General features: G+C 33.6%; 1 protein-coding gene and 1 pseudogene across 2 annotated transcripts; both read right to left on the reverse strand.

The window, feature by feature from the left end:
• Positions 1-3,070: 3,070 nt before the first annotated feature.
• LOC128166281 (NFX1-type zinc finger-containing protein 1-like) lies at positions 3,071-7,030 on the reverse strand (annotated as a pseudogene).
• A 6,989-nt stretch (positions 7,031-14,019) lies between these two features.
• On the reverse strand, positions 14,020-22,000 carry LOC128166702 (NFX1-type zinc finger-containing protein 1-like). 2 transcript variants are annotated; one of them, XM_052832019.1, is made up of 3 exons: positions 21,876-22,000; positions 15,685-21,373; positions 14,020-15,561 (listed from the first exon to the last, which is right to left on the reverse strand). In XM_052832019.1, the coding sequence occupies exons 2-3, from the start codon at positions 21,344-21,346 to the stop codon at positions 15,446-15,448; spliced, it is 5,778 nt and encodes a 1,925-aa protein (XP_052687979.1). In that variant the 5' UTR covers positions 21,347-21,373; positions 21,876-22,000; the 3' UTR covers positions 14,020-15,445. The 2 variants fall into 2 exon arrangements, with proteins under 2 accessions (XP_052687979.1, XP_052687978.1); XM_052832018.1 differs by having other exon boundaries at positions 15,685-21,392; positions 21,876-21,965.
• Between the last annotated feature and the right edge of the window lie 241 nt (positions 22,001-22,241).

Genomic DNA, 22,241 nt, shown 5'->3' on the forward strand with positions numbered 1-22,241 from the left:
CGTGTTTGATATTTTTTTACAGTGTTTAAAGCAATGCACAGAAACACACTTTTCAGGGCCAAAAATCATGAATTGGCCACCTGAACGTTTGGTTCGACATTTTGACATGCCTCTGGTGACATTTTAGCTTGAAAATAAAAATAAACTTAAATCTACCCAGTCCCTACAAGAGGATACTTCCACACAAGTTTCAGCTAAGAATTATCACCTTACTATCAAAATGAGCAATTAGACACCATTTGATTCAGACGAATACAATAAACACACGATGTACCGACCGATGCATCTCTGTACCATTTTTCTTTGAGAGATGCAAATTCACAAAAGTCTTACAAAATATGAAAAAAGGATTTAAAAAATAAATGAAATGAGCTACAAAGTTTAAAATGCTAAAAGGAAACAGTCCACACATGACATAATAATACACCACAACAAATCTCGATTTTCTACACGCGCAATAATATTACTTGACAAAACTTGAATGCATTGTATTTTTTTTTAACTAAACATTTCTAATAAAGTAAATTTCACAAGCAATGAATACATATTGAATGCATTTTCGATTCATGTCTACAAATTGCACAATCATCATCTCGTACACATTTAATACATGTATCTTGTTTACTTTCAGGTCTATAAGTAAACATGAAATGCTCAGTAATTTATTGATAATTTATCGTTTTAATGCACAAACAACTTCTACGCTTCAACTATTGAAAAAAAAAATTATGATACATTTCATATTGATTGTAAATTTCATCTATCTAGCCGTGTCGCGCCTTAGGCCACCTCCATTTCTTCCTCGGTAGGAGAGTCGCCTTCAGATGATATGCAGTCAGGGCATCTTGGATCGTCAACAGTACCGGCAACTTCACTCAAGTAGATATGACCTGCTGGATTGATTTCGAATTTTATAGTTTTCTGTCGCCAAATTTAACACACTAACTACTTTTTATTACTAATTAAAAGAAGCTATATTCATTTTTGTCATAGGACTTTATATAAGCTGTTTCTGTTTCCATCACTGTTTGCTTAATTCAACATAGTTGTATTTCGGTTTCCTGATTATTTTTGTGTTTAAAATACACAAATTCATTAGAAAAAAAATCACGGATTCTGTTTTGAACCGCTTTTACTATTGCGTCTGTTTAAAACGCAGGGTAAACAAAAGCCCAAGGGAATTTAGCATTTTATACGAATGATAATGTTAAAACTATGCGAGTGTTCAAGAACTTTGAGCGGATAAAAGAATTGCTTAATTACAAATCTAGGTTAGACATTCTAGTCTTGTCATTTTCTCCAGTTTAAACAAGAGGAGAGTACATGTTATAAAATAAAATTTCATATCTTTTCTCCAACATATCAATTATTCTTCGCTGATATATAATATGTATCTCTATATATCATATATGAAAAAATGTACTAGTCTATTTATCAAAAATAAATTGACGAAATGCGACGGAATGGAATTTTATTACAAACTCACCTTTGGTACATTTGTACCAGTTTCCGTGTTTTCCACAAACCACATCTTTGAATAACATTCTTCTGTCTTCTTCAAGCATCCACTGACACGAAATACCATGCATTCTTCTTATCTCACCAATTACTGACTTAGCAGTCACAATATCGCCACGATTGAAGGTAGTGACATCTGGACATCGGAGTTTTGATAAGTTAGACTCTATTATGTCAAGTTCACTTTGAGATAAAATACTTTTTTCTTTGAATTTCAGTAAAATCAAGTCAGCATACATCAAAAGCCTTTCCAACTCATCAGTCAATTGTTCGAGTTCCTTTTGAGTAAAACATATATCAGAATGATGTAAAATCCATTTCGATAGAACATCAAAGGAATTTTCAATTTCCAGAAGAAAGGAACGGTCACTGATAATAAGAAGTTCTTTTTTTCTAGGGTTTGCTTTCTTGTAAAAAGTTTGGAGGACAGTTTTGACATGTTTGTTAGGCCATTGTTCAGCGGCCAATGGACCTGCATTAAAGTCTAAATGAATGGGACGTTGTACCTTGTTTTGTGCATTTAAAGAAAGATGTTCGTAAGAAAATAGATTATTTGTCATTTCTTCACATTTTCGATTTACATTTATTAGATCCCGATATGCTTGATTAATAACAACTTTGTAACGCCCACTTCTTTGTATAGGCGTCGAACATCGTGGGCATTTTTTTAATGCAACCTGTTTGTCTCTACAGGAATCATCTTTTGAGTGCAGATTCATATGAGTGTCCATTGTCTCAACCTCAAATACATGTCCACATTTTATGAGTTCTATAAATAGAGAATTGTCAATGTTTTTTGATTCGACACAGTTGCTTAATTCATTTCTGTCACATCTTTTGCACTTTTTAGGACAGTTTTCACCACACAACCCAATACACCTATGATTGGGGCTACATTCCAACGACTTTTTGCATCTTTTTTCACAAGGGGGTCTCCTACAGTCCTCGAAACATTTTGCAGAACAAGCAAATCTATTTTCGCATTCATCATAACACTTCCAGTCACACATTTCTTCACATGACTCGCACACGTTTTTACATAAATGATCAAATCTATTTATTTTATGAATACAATCCCTGTCGCAGTTTTCCGTACATGGAGGGCATGGGTTCCAGCAAAAATCTCTGCAACGATGTCCACAAACTAGTGTTTTTTCACACATTTCCTTACAAGGAATGTGTAATCTTCCATTTGAGCATTGATGGCAATCTCCTTTGCAGCGATGGCCACATGGAAGAATTTTTGTACATTTTTTCTGACAGATATATCTATCCTTTTTGTAACACTCAATTTTTGTTTTGTGATGACATTGTGTGGGAACAATGTTTATCAAAACTTTGCAAATGCAATCATCACAACTTTGGTCACATAGCAAGGTACAGGGATGGCCACATCGGAGTTCTCTGGCACAATCAAAGCGGCATGACGTTAATGAAGGATCTCTACAACAAGGTATCTCTACTTCATGTTCACAAGTCCGATGCTTTTTCATCACTTTTGTCATACAATCACCGCATTCTTTGTAACATTTTTTTGGACAAATATGTCCACTATCACAGATCTTCAAGCATGGCCTTTGACATGGAAGGTTGTGAATCGATTCATCGCCGTGACATCGTCTGTCACAGTCGTGCCCCCACTGCAGTTTTGTTACACATGGCTCAATACACCCGCCGTCTAGAACTTTTTCAAAATCTTGAGGAGTAGACACTTCGGTGATCGTTTCTGGATGATTTTGACAAACTAGCGACAAGCTTTCCCCAATTATCCCACTTTCGTTTGCTTTTTTGATCATTTCCTTCCATAAACCATCGCTGCCATTATTAAGCATTTCAAAATTTCCAATAACATACATTCCCTCTTTCGCTCTTGACAATGAAACGCAAATTCTCAAAGAATCGGAAAGATGACCTAATATGCATTTCTTATTGCTTCGAACAAGCGATTGCAGAATAATTCTGTTTTCTTCCCCTTGAAAATTGTCGACTGTTGTGATTTGAACCCTCTGTAGCAACCTTTCTTCACTCACTCGAATTCCTTGTGAAATTTCAGCCACTTTCCTTCTGATCTTTTTAACTTGATCATTATATGCAGATAAAATGGTGATATCTGCGTTAGAATATCCTTGCAATATTAGGTATTTGTAAAGCTGAGCTATCATATCAGCCTCAAAGTCATTTGTATAACTTGTAGAAAACTTCGTTTGATTCTCTAAATTTTGGTGATTCATAAAGAATAAGTTATGTTTCATACCTTTGATATTTTGGTACGATAAGACGGACGAATGGTTTTGGAGAGTTGGGTAAATGGCTGGAGTCAGCATTCGGGAGATCTCAGGTCTCATTCTGTGTTGATAAGTCAAACAGTGAAAAGGAAAGTTGTTCATCACCAGTCTCTCCATCAATGAAACATCCGTTTTATGGGATTGTTTTAAATCATAATTGTTCATAGCAGGACGGAGTTGCTGGTGGTCGCCTATCAAAATGAGATGTTCCAATTCTTTAGTCAGACATCCAATAATGTGTTGTTCGTGAACTTGCGCTGCTTCCTCTATAACCACAATACGTGGCTGTATTTCTCTCAGAAGTTTCATATTTAATGCAGCACCAGTGGTTGTCATACCAACCATTAAACTTGAAGTTAGGATTTCTAAATCTTGTTCAAAGCGTTCAATCTGAAACGCTTTGTCACGTTCATTGAATAATTCTACGATGTGCTTCCTACGATTTTTCAATTTGAACGTAATATTTCGAATCCAAAACTTGTAAAGTCTCCAACGGTCTTCGTATTTCAAATCCCAAACATTTTCTACACGTCTCACCGTTTCATCAGGCATAAAGTCATTCTGATTTCTAAGCATATTACGTATATATACAAACGCAGTGCGTTTCCTGTTTTGGAGCATGTGATATTCATTTGTCAGAGAATGTAAGCGGGAAAGAACAAAAAGAGGACTAATGGCTTTTAAAACATTCCTTTTTGCAACTTCATTTTTGTCACTATCGTCCAAGAATTTTCTTTCAGTTTCCTGCGAAAACATATTGTCTAATTCCATTTCTGTTCTATCCACTGCCTGTGTTTCGTTTCCGTGATGATATCGAACTCCATTCTCATATATTCCTAACCAAGTAGCTAATATTCCATTGTTATTGGGAACAAAGGACGGATTGTGTGTCAACGAAAAAATATGTTTCTGTGATATAATTTCCTCAGATTTTAGAAAATCAAAAGACACTATACCCTCCTGTAAGAATGCCAGTAAAGTGTCTATGTAATCCACAGATTTTAGAGATTTTTTCCAGCGTACCAGTCCAATATTTAGTGTTCTGCCTATATTGCTTTCTCTGTGCATTTATTGAATATTCCATTACTTGTTCATTTTTACACCGCTGTCCTACTCTCACAAACGGTTTCCTATAACCCATTTGTGCTAAAATACATTTAATGCTCTTCAATTCCAACAACTTCTCAAAGAACTGATCAAGTGCATGATTTGTGTGACTAAGCAATAAAATTGGCCGTCTTTCTGCACTGTCGAACATATTTCTCAAATTATTTATAAGAAATTCCACAATCCGTACTCCAATCCAAGTTTTTCCAGTGCCTGGTGGGCCTTGAAGGATACCAACTTCCTTCGTCAAACATTTCTTGAGTGCCTCATATTGATCCTCATTAAGACACATTTCCTGTCGTGTTGGCCATTTTTCAACTTCCAAAATTGGTACTTTTTTATATAAAGTAGGGAGGTTCTGTTCGGTGTGCACTAAGCATGAAAAGTCTAATGTGATTTCTTCATTGTTCTTACTTTGCATGTAAAGTGGTTCCAAAACTTCAGAATTGAGGTTAACGAAATATTTGGCAAAAGGAATGTTTTCATTCCCGCCTAACATTTTCATAGCTAAATTTTGCAAAGATTTTAACGTGTGATTGTACGCTTCAAAAAATGATTTGCTCTCAATCATCACAGGTCGAGATGTATGCATCCGTCTAAACTTATGTATGATATCTGGATTCTCCTCGAGTATTTTCAGAAAGGTTCTTCCTTCCGTCAGTTGTTTCAGATCCCGATTAGCAACTAGTGCGTATATTAACTCGGAAGAATCATCCAAGGTTAAGCATACTACGTTTCCGTATTGCAAACGTTTACTGGCACCCCAACGCATTTTTTTCATGGTACTGGTATCAAACTGCACTTCTAGACAAACGCCCGAACCTTCGATGCATTTGTTACCAAGTAGACAAACTCCTTTATAAATCCAAATATCTTTATCCCTGAATCTGCTTTGTGGTTTTTTTGACTGTGCGTATTTAATAAAGTTCTGGATCCCTTTGCGCAGTGGGCCAATGAAATCTTCCAGAAACATACTGAACTGCTCCATTAGATAATGGGCGGAATTTACATAGGGAATACGCAACGTTTTCAAGTCGCGCGGCCACCGTGGCGGATATTTGTCATTGACCACCATTTCTCTTGTTGGAAAAATTGTCCATGTTATCAAATCACACAATATGTCTTCAATGCATCCAGGTGCTGGTAATTGTGTTTGGCTGTCATCCTGAATATCCTTCCCTTTGACTTTCAGATTTCTGAAGGCTTTTATTATCTCTTCTATTACTAAAGAATCATTAATGCATTCTGTTTTTGATAGAAGTCTAAAAATAGTTTTAAAGAACATGTTTTGATTTGTGTACTGCCTTGGTACAGACACCAATAAAGTGATAAAGTCTTTTGTCCAGCCTTTTAATTTATAGCAGTCTGTTGCTGCACTTTTTAAGACCATCCCTGAAACATCTGATCTTTCAAAAAAGTTACTTCTTTCAATAATAGAACACACTTGCTCCGGCTGGTCATTAACTACAGATGCTAAGATATTGATAATCCATATAATATCACCACTCTCTAAATTATTCCTTTCATAAAGCGTGCTATCAACTTTTGTTAGTTCGCTTGAACAGTCCACCATTTTTATTGACGTTTCTTGAGTGCATGACTGTAATATTGCCAATAATTCCCTATGACTGCAGACACGCTTTGTATCTTTGATTTGTCGCAATGCATCTGGAGCTTCATGAATGAACTGTCGAAAATTTGTAAATTCTTCTTTTCGATATCGTTTTGAACAGCTTTGGTAATTATCCGACCATGTTCTCTTCCTTTTCCCCATTCTTTAGTCATTAACCTGAACGATAAATCGAACTAGGTTTGATATATTTCCTATTGTTATACCCCTGTAAAACAGTTACTATATAACTCTATACGAAAAAAAGTCCAGCATTTTGACTGTTGGACTGGAACTGTTAGATAGAACTGTTAAAATCGACTGTTAAAAAAGACTGTTGACCGGTGACGTCACATTCCGGGAAAACGTGTTATTGATTAGAAGGGGTATAACAAAACAGTTGTTGACTGTGTCTCGGGCAACAGTTGATCTGTCGGACCGGCTCGCAAACTGTTGCCCGCGGCCTTCGGCCTTGGGCAACAGTTTGCGAGCCGGTCCGACAGATCAACTGTTGCCCTCGACCCCAGTCAACAACTGTATACTATTAAATCACAGATTAAATTAAATCAATTTAAAATAACAAAACTTTTTTTTTAAAGTTAAATATCATGCGATCTATCTTAACAAAAATATTGAAATATATGTTTCCATTTTGATTTGGACTGTAAGATAAATTTAATACTTTTAATAGAAAAATTGGTATTATTGGAATTGTAACGTGTTCTGAATATACAAAAGCTACAGTTGTCCATTGAAATTAGAAAACAAATACGACACACACGAACGTATATATGCCAAAAAGTGTAACTGACATAAAAAACCTAAAGCTAGAAGAAGTATTTGCAATTTTGTCAAAAGGCCAGAAAAAGTACAGATTCTCACACTGTCATGGTTTGTTGTTTTTATGAAAAGGCAGAACAACAGTACTCAACGACTAAGCATGTTATGTTTAAAGGGACATTAAACTCTGCATCATTTTAATGGTGACGCTGGGGATTTTAAAAATAAAAACCAAAATAAACATGTCCCGTTAAACCTACTGCACTTAATTTAAGTTTTATTGTTTTAAGAAATTGTAAATTTAGCCTTTAGAAATCTGATAATATTACTTTTGTCATTTTTCATTTTGTCATACTATTTCTTATAGTCGATAATTGTTGTTTTAAAACTCTCATTTTTAAAAAAATATTGTGACAGGTTTTCTTTCTCTTAATCTAATTAAAATATCAGATCTCTCTCAAAAAAAAAATTGGTGGTTTGTAAATATTATCCGATATAACTATAAGTTGCTATTATCATCATTATTAAATCAGATGTAGTCTTACCGTAAGCGGTGTCCAATGTTGAAATATAGGATTGGCAAAACTCTTTGGAACAAAAAATGATTTTTTTAAAAAGACTCTATTCACTTGCGTTTTTCAGAAAACGTAGACTTCTATAACTAACGCAGCTCATCTGAGGTATAATTTAATTCACATGACAGTTTTTAGACAGACATGTATTGTATATTTTTCTTATTTTGCATGGGGATTTTTTCAATATCTTTATAAATTCTATGAAAATCAAACAAAACCGATTAATTTAAAGGGACAACTCACAAACGTAAAGATAATGGAGTTGACGGATATCAAAATCTCTGCATGAATATGCCGCCATACCATTTTTAAAAATCTCATGGAATCAATACGTAAAATTGCAATTCATTGAACTGTGTTCAGGGCGTTTCATTGAATCTATATCGAAACCTATACATGTACTAACTTAATGAGTTTGTACTGTACAAATATGAGATATAAACTCAACTTTTAAAGTTATCTCCGTACAAATTATCGGAACAGAAGGCACCCCCCCCCCCCCAAAAAAAAGCAAACAAACAAACAAACAAAAGAAATAGCAGAATCACAAAGCATCTAAACAGTGTATTAATATAATGGAAAATCATAATAATAAACCTCTATCGTAACTCCAGGGAAAATACAATCAAATATTTGACAGGCATTTCGAACTATACAAGTTGATACAAGGTAGAATCATTTCAGTCTTTTGGAATATTGAAATTGCAGACAGTGTTAAATGTGATGGAGAATATTGATTTCTCATTTAAGTTATTAATCAATAGGATTTCAAACGAAAGAATAATTTTTATCTTTCTTGAAAAATCCTAGCTTTTAACTCTAAATTTTGACATTGCCGATTAAATTCAAACACGCATCTGTATCGTAGTACATTCTGTCATTGACACATGCGCTTGATAATATTTGAACACATTCAATACATAAATAGATTAGGCCTCTTTATTTTCCTACGGCAAATAATTGATTCAGTCTTGGATACAAACTTGAGGATTATGTAATATGTATTGGTGGCCGTAAATGCTACATGTATATCTTTGATTTTGAAGTGAATACAATCTACTGCGTTTCTAACGAAAAGGGTGGTACGTTTTAATTTTTTTTTTCATTTTGTCTTCTCTTATATCCACGATATAAATTTTGAATTTAAATTTAAATTTTAAGATAATTTTTGGAATGAACAAGTAATGGCCAGAAGTTACTGTACATTTTTGTTAATTTATTGTTAAAAAATAAAGGATGTTACTGCAACCTTGATATGTACATTTATTACGAATTGCGGTTGAATAAAATGTTTTTGGTTTTGTTGAATCACCAGAGTCAGATGAGTCTACTACTAATACTATTAGCAATTACTGAATAATTTATAGGTATAACGGATTATTTTTGTGCTAAGGAAAGTCAAATGACTATACGCTTCCAAAATTGATATTGTCAATGAATTCAATGACGATAAACTTCGAACTCAAGTTTCTTTTTTCCGATTCGAATATAACTGTTGACGTTTATCAGAGTAGACAGTCTATAAATGTCTTTGATAACACCTATCGGCAATCAAGTTAAAATGAAAAAAAAATAACTTAGATACAACATACTTTAGAGGGCTGGATGGTTGTAGCCATGTTTAGACCATGTATATCTCCTCAGAAGATGAGTCTGTGTAAAGATATAGCAAAGTTTTCAAATTTCAAATTAAGGAATGAATTCATTATTTGTTTGTTTTATACGATATAAAACGGTTTGGAGCGGTTTATAAAAAAGCGTAAACTTCCCAAAACCATTTTATATCGTATAAAACTAATAAATATCGAATTCATTGCTTATAATTTAATTTTTTACTATTCATTTTAGATAAAAATGGTCATTTTACCTTTAAAATGACGTAAAATTATACAAAATTCAAACGTAACGTCGGGCGTATTGATACTTTTTTGACGATAGTCTTACTATGACGTAGGCAACATTATTTATACGTTATAGAATAATTTTTTTAGCAAATCAGAAAGTGCGTTACAACCAAAATTAAATTATACTAAAATAAATAGATTTTTTTGCTTACTGATAGATAACTAAACAGATCTAAAACATTAAAGAAGATTTAATGGTTGATTTCTTGACCACCCATGATTTTGATCAGTTGTTTTTCAAACTTTTCCCAAAAATATTGATTCTGTAGGTCGATATCTAGAGAGTAATAAAGAATCTAAAAAAATATAAATGTAATAACATCGTTTTATTACATTTATAATTTTTAAACTTCTTTATTTTTATTTATTTAAACATTAAAATGCTTTTTTGGGGATTTTTGTAGGAATAAGGTAACGACACTTCAGAAAAATCCATAAACCGCTAATACAATGATCGCCATACCTTCAAAGCGCTGAAAAATATAGTTCCATTTATGATCAGCAGATACAACATTACAACCAATGTTTAGAATATCAATTTATATTTATACGTGAAAGAAAACAAAATTAACGTAAAATTATTTAAAAAAACCATCTTTTTTCAAGAAAAATAAATGTGAAGTACTCATATTCCTCCGCTATCTTCCTCAGTTTTTTTCACGAAAATTTACTAGGTCATTCTTCGATTGACAATTTTTCACTAATGAATATTGCTTATATTACTACAATAATTATATTACTTCCATGATTATTGTTGGTTAGTTATCACATAATCTCTTTAACTATGTATTGTGTATGAGTGTGTTTTTCTTTTCTTTTTTCTAATGACGGAATGGTTATGCAACAACATTTCTGATCGCACTTGTATAAACTCTATTTAAGGATGTGTGCACTATATGCTAGTGACGCAAGGACATGAAAGAACTATTTTCGCCATTTATCTTTACAAGTTCGGTGATTTTAACTTTGATTTTAACAGTGATCTGCTAAGCACAGTGAAAATTAAAGTAATTTAAAAGTCGAATATCTTGGATAGGGGTAACCCATATCTGTTCTTGTTTATAATAGGTTGCTTAAGTTTTCGACAGATGGATAATGTGGTAATAACTGAATCGTGTAGTTTTAAGTCCTGTCAATTCGTATAGAATCGGTTTTCTTTCAATAATGAGGTGAGATTGCTCGGAATATATATATATATATATATATATATATATATATATATATATATATATATATATATATATATATATATATATATATATATATATATCAGCTGCCAATTAAACACTACACAATATTTAGAAAGACTAATGTTGCAGATATATTGCAGATATATTTTTAATTCTTCCAGACGTTTAGATCGTAAGGTTTTGTCTGTGATAATTGTACAAATTCTCCGTCCTAAGTTAAACGGAATATTGCGTTTTGTGTGGGAAGGGTGGCATGATCTAAAATCCAGATATTGGTGTGTTTCCGTGGGCTTACATTATAAATCCGTTGTTATACATGAACCAATTTTTATAATACGTAGATCTAAAAATGGAAGTTCCTTGTCGCTCTTCTCCATCGTAAATTGTATTGGTTCATTTAAAGTATTTAGTAAAGAATGAAATTTCTCTAAGTCGTCTTCCCCTTTAGTCCAGAAAATGAAACAGTCGTCAAGATAGCGTTTCCAATTGGATCCTATATAGGTACTAAGTTCGGCATCAAACACTTCTGATGTTCTTTCAAAAAGTGTATTCTCTAAATACCCCATTACTAACGTAGAATATGTGGGCGCAACTTTAGTCCCCATAGCGGTACCTTTTGTTTGTAAAAAGAATTCCTCGTCAAAGTGAAAGTGGTTATTCTCCAGAACTAATTTTAGTCCTCCAAGTATAAATTCTTTTGAGAACCGAGCATTTAGAGTGTTCGGATGTCTGTCTATCCAGTAATTTATGGCCTCTAGTCCTAATGTATGTGGGATGTTAGTATAAAGACTAATAACATCGAAGCTGACGAGAATTGTTTTAGGATCAACACTTTCAGGAATATAGTTCAGAAAATCCATATTATCTCTGACATAACTAGGTAATAATTCACAAAGAGGTTTCAGTATAATATAACTGTAAATCGGAAAATGTTATTTATTGTGCTATTTGCCCAACATGCAAAGAATTTTATATTGGACAGACGGGGAAACTAAACGCGCGTGTTCGTGTCCACAAGCAACAGATTAAAGACCCGAGTGTTCGTAATACCCCATGCTGTGAACATTTTGCTGAATGCGGCCAGGGAAAATTTACCCTATTCCCATTTTATAAACTTCCAAATGAAAATGAAATACTGCGCTTAGCCAAGGAAGACCACTTTATTAAATTATTTAAACCAAAACTTAATCGCACTCAGTGAAAAATCCATTATATGCATGTGATATAATTGAATCATTTGTAATATTTGCAATTATTATGTTAGTGCCCTTTTGCTCTGTGACTCTAAATTTCTGCTACTTTAACATTATTATGACGTCACAATGAACTTTTGCTTATTGACGTTACTACGTTATATATTAGTCATTTGTACATAACTGCCTGAAGAGCCAGGAATGGCGAAAACGTTTGCGGTTAATAGGATCAATTTGTGATTTTAATCTGGATATTTATTATTTTTGAATTATATATATATATATATATATATATATATATATATATATATATATATATATATATATATATATATATATATATATATAATTTTGTATAACTGAACATATCTACCGCTCTGTGATGCTATTGTTATTTCATTTATTACAGATACTTTTTTATTTAAAAAAAAAAAAAATATATTGACACCTTTGAATTACTCATTATTTTAATAAATAAGCAAAAAAAGCGCTGTCGGTGATTTTTTGAGAAATTCCGATTCATATATGTCTGGATGTTAGTTTCCCCTCTGCTCAGGTTTGCGTTACAAGAACTCCCTGTGTATCCAAATAATTTTTTATACCCATTTATCCAAGCCATCAGTCTTTCTAAATATTGTGTAGTGTTTAATTGGCAGCTGAGTACATCGGTTTTTACAATCAAATTAAAATAAGATTTATCTATCATGTAAACACTGAATTAAGATTTTCTTGTAAAAGGAAGCAGTCTTTTGTAGAATTTCAGGGGAATTTCTAGTCAACATCGAAAGTAATGACTGCCACATAAATACTGCTTAGATATGTCAGAAAACAAGCAAATCACCACGCAGATATAAACCAATATCGTCTTTACAAAAGATACTTTTTCATTAAATCTAGAAATTTTATTTCATTATTGATCTTATATTATCCATAGAAAATAATGATCTAAAAGACAATATATTCCTTTATTATTTTGAAAAGTCCAATTAAACCGTTTGAAACTTTTGGTGCGATTGAAGATACAGCTATTTTTTATGGGTGGAACTGCAGTTTTTCTGTCAAACCGAATTTCCCGTAGCGCTACGGTTCTACAGCTACCAGAAAATCTACCTTATCAAACCTGTTTATTGTTCGCATAACCACAGTGGTTTATTTGTTATATTTGTAAAATAAAAATAAAATAAAACAATTTAGTGTTATTTGTTGCTATAAAGTATTTATATTGCAGGATATTAAACTAAATAGCTAATGCATATCATAGTTCAATCTTTTCATGTTGTGTACATTTTGATCACCGGCTGCAATGTTTGTTTTAAAAGTATTTAGGTGTCTCTGGTCATTTTTACATTGTTAGATAGTAAAAGATGTGTAAATGTATAATAAATAAAGACTGGACTTTAATTTAAAACTACAATCCATTTATTCAATATTTTAAAAATTATATTCATGGAATATAATTTATACACCGATAATTGTCATATATTTATCATTGTTCATATTTATTTTTAGGACCTATTCATTAATTATTTTTATAATTTCATCATAGAATAACAGTTGATAAATTGACGAAACCAGCAGTGCACTTCATATCTATATAAGTGACCTGTTTCAAAATCATCAAGCCTTTAATGGGTCACTATTGCTTTTACTGAATATTTAATGAAATGATAGTAAAACTTTATAACTTGTTTCCTTATTAAACTTCAATCAACCAAAACCTACTGATCATCTACTAAGATCAATATAGTACAGATCCGTTGGTTGTCTTACATCCTGTACCCGATTAAGACTTGACTGTTTATTATCCTCTCTGTACAAGCATGTCACTACAAACTTTTTTATTAACAAAATCAAGGCACACTCTTTTAAAATTTAATGTTCAAGATTTTAAAAAAAAAATCACACTCATATGTTCTACAAAGCAATAAGTGTGTAATATTTTCTCAATACTGCCTTTAGCAATACAAAGGAATAAAGTATTGTCAAAAAATACTCTCCAATGTCACCAATCAATACATTTAATATTTTCTACATACCCGTTTAGCAATGTACGAAAATAAGTATTGTCAAATAAACAGCAAACCAAGATGGTCATCAATCAATCTGAAACATTCCTGTTTTTCATTGTCTTTGAAAGATACAAATTCACAAACGCCTTACAGAACAAGAAAACTAAAATAAGCCACAAAGTTTAAAATAATGTGTTGGGGTCTTCCATCATAGCGTAACTCATTTGATGAAAGTTCAAAAGATTGATTATTAAAGAAACGTTAAGTAAATAAAGGTGACCTAAAAATAAAGATCAAACTCACTCACACAGTTTTACTTTAAATTATTAAAATAAATACGGAATTATCCCTTATCAGAGGAATCAAAAGTAAAACTGCTGAGGTATGTCTCACAGGAGATCATATCGTAATAGGTAACATAATAGAATGAATAGCACAATTAGTGCAAAGGTATGCATATCAACAGTCACACATGCATACTCGGCAACCACGCCACACAAATACCAGTTTTACCACTCTCATCCCAGGAAACAACAATGTCTACAAGACAGTCACGTGACACTAAAACAACGTTACTGAAACTCGACGATTAAGTGGCATCCGATACATTACTGAATTTTGCAACAAAACTATTACTACTGGCTAACTTTATTACATCCGGATAAAATTTGAAATATGTGATTATCACCCTGTGAAATTTATTTGACACAATATGATACATACGATCGAATACAAAAATCACAAGACGTACCGACAGAAACAACTCTGTATACTATTGTTTTTGTTTACCACAAAAAAAAGCCTGAAAGTACAAGAAAACAAAAATATAAAACATCAGGAGCTACAAAGTTTAAAATGATAAAAAGAAGTAACTCAGATACAAACCAAGAAAAATAAAAACTTAAAAAATCAAGATTTGTTTTTTGACACGGTTCTTTTCTTTACATGCAATATCATTATTTGTCAGATTTGCATCATTGATATAGTTTTGTCATGAAAAAATTGATAAATCTTTCTCTTTAAATGAACTGAAACCAACAATGAATACATATTGAATACATTCTGTTCCTCTGAATCAAATCTACAAAATATTTAATTGTACAAAATTGTGATACTAAATCTCGTACAAATGATATCTAGTTTAAATTTATTATCTATAGATATGCATAAAACAATCAAAAGATAATCGATAATCGAATTTACAAACCACTTCCTCGCCACTATTCCTAAAAAAAAAAAAACAACGGTAACTCCGCTTACAAGCCGTGTCGTGCCTCAAGCCACCTCCATCTCTTCTTCATTTAGTGGTAGACCATCTTCTTTAGGTGACAGACAATCAGGGCATCTTGGATCATCAACTGAACCGCCAACTTCGCTCAGGTAGATGTGACCTGGTAAAGATTTCATACGTATTATTTACACTGTAGTATTCCACACATGATCCAATCAAATATAATTCAGTCACAAGTACTATCTAAAGTCATCTTTCCTTTTAAGGTCATAATAAAGCTTACCTTTGCTACATTTATACCAGTTTCCTCGTTTTCCGCAAACCACATCTTTGAATGACATTCTTCTTTCTCTAACAGGCATCCACAGGCAATGCTTTTCTCGTATCTTATCAAATACTGCCTGAGCTGACACAACATCGCCACGGTTAAAGGTATCGCCATCTGGGCATCGGAGTTTCAATAAATGATATTGAATAAGATCCTTTTCGGTTTGAAGTAGAATGATTTCCCAGACATGTTTCAGTAACACAAGGTCAATATACATCGAAAATCTCTCCACCTCATCATTCAACTGCTCGAGTTCCTCGTGAACAAAAGTAACATTTGAATGATGAAAAATCCAGTCAAATATAACATTGTAAGTTTTTGCTATTTCCCTAATATTATATTGTTCATCCATTGCAAGAATCGCTTTATACCTTCGGCATAACTTTTTCAAGACTCTTTTACAAACAGCTCTAACATATCTGTTGCGGCAACAGGCAATCCGTTCTTTGAGTGGCATGTCTTTATCGAGGACATTTCTCTGAATTTTATACTTTTTCAAAAACAAGTTGTTTGTTTCAACTTTACATTTCCGATTTACTTCCACAATATCACTGTATGTTTGATTGATGACGTTTTTGTATCGCCCACTACTTCTTATGGGTGTCGAACATTCAAGACATGTTTTTAATGCCATCTTTTCGTCCAAAATGAAATGTTCTGGATACAAACGCATATACTCATCCATTGTATCGACCATAAATATGTGTCCACAGTCTATGAGTTGTACGACAAGCGAGTCATCAACGCTTTTTTCTCCAAGGATATTTGTTAGTTTTTTCCTGTCACATCTTTTACAGATGGATGGGCAATTTTCCCCACACAATCCAATACATCTGTGATTAGGTTTACATATCAATGATTTCTTGCATCGTTTATTGCAAGGGGGCCGGACGTAGTCTTTATGACACTTTTCACTACTACGAAATTCATTTTCACATTCATCATAGCAAATCCAATTTGACATTTCTTCACATGGTTCACACAGATTTTTACATAAATGACTACAGCCGTTTCTTTTATGCACACATCCTCTTTCGCATCTTTTCGAACACGGGGGACAGGGGTTCCAACAAAAATCACTGCAAGCATGTCCACAAACAAGTGTACGTGTACACTTTTCTTTACAGGGTACGTGTAATCTACCATTCGAACACGCATGGCAATTCCCTTGACATGGATGTCCACACTCAAGAATTTCTGTACATTTTTTTCGACAGATATATTCATCTTTTTTGTAACATTTAATTATTGTTATGTGACGACATTGTGGATGCATATTCTGTATCATAACTTTACATAGATCATCATCACAACTTTGACCACATTTTGAAGTACAAGGATGTCCACACTGTAGTTTCTTGGTACACTCGGCTTTACATGGAACAAATGCAGGATCCATCCAACAAGGTATCTCATTTTCATGTCCACAATTACTATACTTTTTCGTAACCAATTTCGAACACTTCCCACAATCTTCATGACATTTTTTCGGACAGGGATGTTTCCTATCACATACCATTTTCAAACACGTTTCCATACATGGAACTTGATCACAACTTTGACCACATTTCAAAGTACAAGGATGTCCACACTGTCGTGTTCTGGTACACTTAACTGGGCATGAAATAGATGCAAGATCTAAATAGCAAGGTACTTTCAATTCATGTCCACATGAATCAAACCTTTTCATCACTTTTGTCATACACTTTCCACATTCTTCATGGCATTTCTTTGGACAAGGATGTCCACTGTCACATAATATTTCCAAACATCTCTCTGTACATGGTAATTTATCACAACTCTGACCACATTTCAAGGTACAAGGATGTCCACATGACCGCGTCTTTGTACACTTAACTGGGCATGGAGTAGATGCAGGATCCACAAAACAAGGAACTTCAACTTCATGTTTACATATATCAAACTTTTTCATCACCTTTGTCATGCACTTACCACATTCTTTATGACATTTTTTTGGACAAGGATGATTACTTTCACATACTATCTTCAAACATGGCTTTTGACATAGAAGGTTGTGAATCGAGTCATCACCGTGACATTGCCTTTCACAGACGTGTCCACACTGCAGCTGGGTTGCACACAGTTCAGTACATCCACCATCAGGAACTTTCCCAAAATCCTGAGGAGTGGACACTTTTGTGATTGTTTTTGGATGATTTTGACAAACTAGAGATATGTTTTCACCAAATACGCCAATTTCTTTCGCAGTTTTTATTATTTCCATCCATAACATATTTTTGCGATTATCAATCATTTCAAAATTTCCAAAAATATATAATCCTTCTTTTGCTCTTGACAAAGAAACACATATTCTTTGAGGATCACCTAGATGACCTAATTTGCATTCCGCATTACTTCTTACAAGTGAAAGCAGAATTATTCTATTTTCTTCTCCCTGAAAATTGTCAACCGCTGTGATATGAACTCTTGATTCCAACCTTCTCTCACTTACTCTAATTGTTTTCGAAATTTCAGTCACTTTCCTTCTGATCTTTCTAACTTGGTCGTTATATGCAGATAAAATGGTGATATCTGCATTGGAATATCCTTGCAATATTAAGTATTTGTAAAGCTGAGCTATCATATCAGCCTCAAAATCATTTGTATAACTTGTAGAAAATTCCGATTGATTCTCAAATTTTTGATGATTGACACAAAATATGTTATGTTTCATACCTTTGATATTTTGGTACGATAAGACGGACGAATGGTTTTTGAGTGTTGGGTAAATGGCTGGAGTCAGCATTCGGGAGATCTCAGGTCTCATTCTATGTTGATAAGTCAAACAGTGAAAGGGGAACTTATTCATCACCAACCTCTCCATCAATGAAACATCTGTTTTATGAGATCGTTTTAAATCATAATTGTTCATTGCTGGACGGAGTTGCTGGTGGTCGCCTATCAAAATGAGATGTTGCAATTCTTTAGTCAGACATCCAATAATGTGTTGTTCGTGAACTTGTGCTGCTTCCTCTACAACAACAATACGTGGTTGTATTTCTCTCAGAAGATTCATATTTGTTGCAGCACCAGTGGTTGTCATACCCACCATGTAGCATGAAGTTAGAATGCCCAAATCTTGTTTAAACCGCTCATTTTCAACAGCTTTGCTGTAATCATCAAATAATTTTACAAGCCTATTTCTACGATTTGAAAATTTGAAAGAAATATCTCGAATCCAAAATTTGTAAAGTCTCCAACGTTCTTTATGACACAAATCCCAGACGTCATCGACTCCCCTCATCATTTCATCCGAAATACAATCATCGGGATTGCTAAGCATTTTACGAACGAAGTTTAATATGGCAACATAATTACTTTGAATATTATCAAGCAGATAATTAGGCGGAGAATTTATGCTAGAGAGAAGAAATAAGGGGGAAATTTCCTTTAAATTTTCATTTTCGTCGACTTTACTTTTGTCATCGTCGTCTAAGATTCTTCTTTCAGATTCCTGTAAAAACAAGTCATCTTCCGTTAGTTCTGTCTTGTTGGTTGTTGGTGTCTCGTTTGTCTGGTTGTAGTCAACTCCGTTTTCAAATAACCATGCAAGTAAACTATCATTAGCATTGTTAGGAGGAAATACGGACTGAACTTGTATTAAGGAAGAGTAGTGGTCCGACGATATTATTTCCTCAGATTTTAGGAAATCGGCCGATATAATTCCTTCTTGTAGGAAACTAAGAAGTGTGTCAATAAACTTGACAGATTTGAGAGATTTTTGCATTTCCGCTCTATTGTCGCTCCAATATTTTATTTTCTTTCTTTGTACATTTAATGAATATTCCTTAACCTTTTCATTTTCACACCGCCCTCCTACTCTCACAAAAGGTATTTTAAAACGAGACATTCCTGCCAGCATACGTTGAATACTTTCTAGTTCCAACAACTTTTCAAAAAATTGATCAAGTGCATGGTTTGTATAACTGAGCAATAAAATTGGCCGGCTTTCTTCATTCGTAAACAAATTCCTGAAGTTGCTTAATAAAAATTCCACAATCCGCACACCCATCCAAGTTTTTCCTGTGCCAGGGGGACCTTGGAGAATACCGATTTTCTTCGTCAAACATTTCTTGAGTGCGTTGTATTGATCCTCATTGAGACCCATTTCCTCTCTTGTTGGCCATTTCTCCACATCCAGTATTGGTATTTTTTTATACTGTTTTGATGTGCCTTTCTTGATTTTAACGAGGCAGTTAAAGTCAACTCCTGTTGATTCAAAGTTCTTTTCCCGAGTGTATAATGGTTCCCTAACGTCAGTGTTTAGATCTACCAAATACCTAGCAAATGGAATGTTTTCATTATTTTCTAGCATTCTTAAAGCCATATTTTGAAATGACTCAAGTGTGCGATTGTATACCATAAAAAATGATTTGCTTTCAATCATCACGAGTCGAGATTGTTGTTTCCTTCTTAGTCTACCGAGACTTTGCGGGTTTTCATTGAGTACTTTCAGGAAAATCTTTCCATCTTTAAGTTGTTGTACATCCCGATTAGCGATCAATGCATAGACTAATTCTGGGCAATCATCGTAGGTTAAACAAACTACATTCCCGTACTGTAAAAAATTACAGGAATCCCAGCGCACTCTCTTCATTGTATTGGTATCAAACTGTACTTCAAGACACACGCCTGACCCATGGATACATTTGTTATCAAGCAGGCGGACTCTTCTATATACTCGAATATTTTCATCTTTAAATGAGCTTTGCATTCCTTGCGATCGTACGTAGTTCATATAGTTTTTTATTCCTCTACGTAGAGGAGCAATGAAATCTTCCAGAAATAGACTGAACTGTTCTATTAAATAATGAACAGGCCCCCGATATGGAGCACGCAAGTCGCGTGGCCACAGAGGAGGGTGTTCATCTTTGTCAACCATTTCAGATGTTGGTAATATTAGCCAAGTTATCAAAGTATGCAATATTGCTCTTAGGGGACCGGGTACGTGTATCTTTGAAGGGCTGTCATCTTGAAGATCTTCATACCATTCTCTGACTTTCAGATTCTCAAAGGCATTGCCTATCTCATCTTCGATTAAAGGGTCATTACTGCATTTTGTTGGCAAAAGAAGGGAGGAAAAAAGTCCTAAAATTGTTTTAGTGTACACTGTTTTGATATTACTTTGCTTTGAGACCGACACAACCAATTTTACGAGGTCTTTTAACCAGTCATCTATATCCTGATGATCTGAGTTAATACTCTCTACAATATTTCCGAATACATCAGATCTTCGGAAAAAGTCATGTTTTGTAATAACTGAACAAACTTGTTCCAGCTCGTTGTCAATTTCAGACGTTAAACTTTGGATAACCCATTTTATGTCACTATTGTCTAATTTCTCTTTTTCGAGAGTATTATCAACTTTTTGAAGGTTGCTTGGAGTCCACATCCATAACAACTCCTCCCTTTCCTCGGTTGCCCAACCCAAATTTCCAATCCAAGTGTCACCACTGTTGTGATGATTGTGTCGCCATTCATTGCTATTTGTATGACTAGTTTTTTGTATATACTCTAGGCATTTAAAAGGACTCCTTTCTCTTCTTCGTTTTGACCTGTACACATAATTAAACGACCGTCGTCTCCTTCTCCCCATCTCATCTAATTACACTAATGGTTTCATCTATAAACGATAAAAATTACTAAACAGACAAAACGAATAACAATATCCCAGTCTAGAAATGTTCTTTTTTTTTTGCATCAAAACTAAAATAAATGAAGCCAAGAACACTATATAACCAATTACAACCACTTTCTAGTGTTAAAAAAATGTATATAAATCCTGCTCAATGAGGTTGTCCTCCTTTACCCCCCCCCCCCCCTCCTCCACCCACCCCAACCCCTGCACCCCCACACTCACTTGCTTATTTGACCTGCATTTTTTTAAAACCAGAAGCCTATTATTAGTAAAAATTCAACTACGTAGATTGACAAAGAACTATGTAATCATTATTATTTGCTTATCATCCCTATATTGTCGTTTAGATCAAAATTATAAAATATACTATTATTAGAAAACCCCTAACAGAAAAGATGTACTTAACTTTTAAAGGGTTTAAAACATGTAAATCAATACTTGTTCGTTTACATTTACACATATAAATATTACCTAAATTTGAACTTACCTTCTGCTGTGAACAAAATGGTAAAAGTGTAGGACTGTTAATCTTTTTATGTAAATGTTGCAATACCGTACCCGGTTTTATCCTTTTTTATGTTTTTTGAAAACGTATTAATATATATAGAGAGAGTCATGACTCGATCAGTAATGCAGCTGATATGTGATATATATAACTTAATATCTATGTGTGATAGTAACTTCGGGAGGGGGTGTTATTTATCATTTCTATTGAACACTATTTATTTAATCAACGCACTGAACCATCACAGGTAAATCTAACTATAGTTTACGTACAAAAACAAGGAGAAGCAAGTAAGGGAGATGATAAAAAAGTTCCAGAAATATGCCACCATACCACGATTAACTTTGC

This window comes from Crassostrea angulata, chromosome 10 (genome assembly GCF_025612915.1).
Source record: "Crassostrea angulata isolate pt1a10 chromosome 10, ASM2561291v2, whole genome shotgun sequence".
Taxonomy (NCBI): domain Eukaryota; kingdom Metazoa; phylum Mollusca; class Bivalvia; order Ostreida; family Ostreidae; genus Magallana; species Magallana angulata.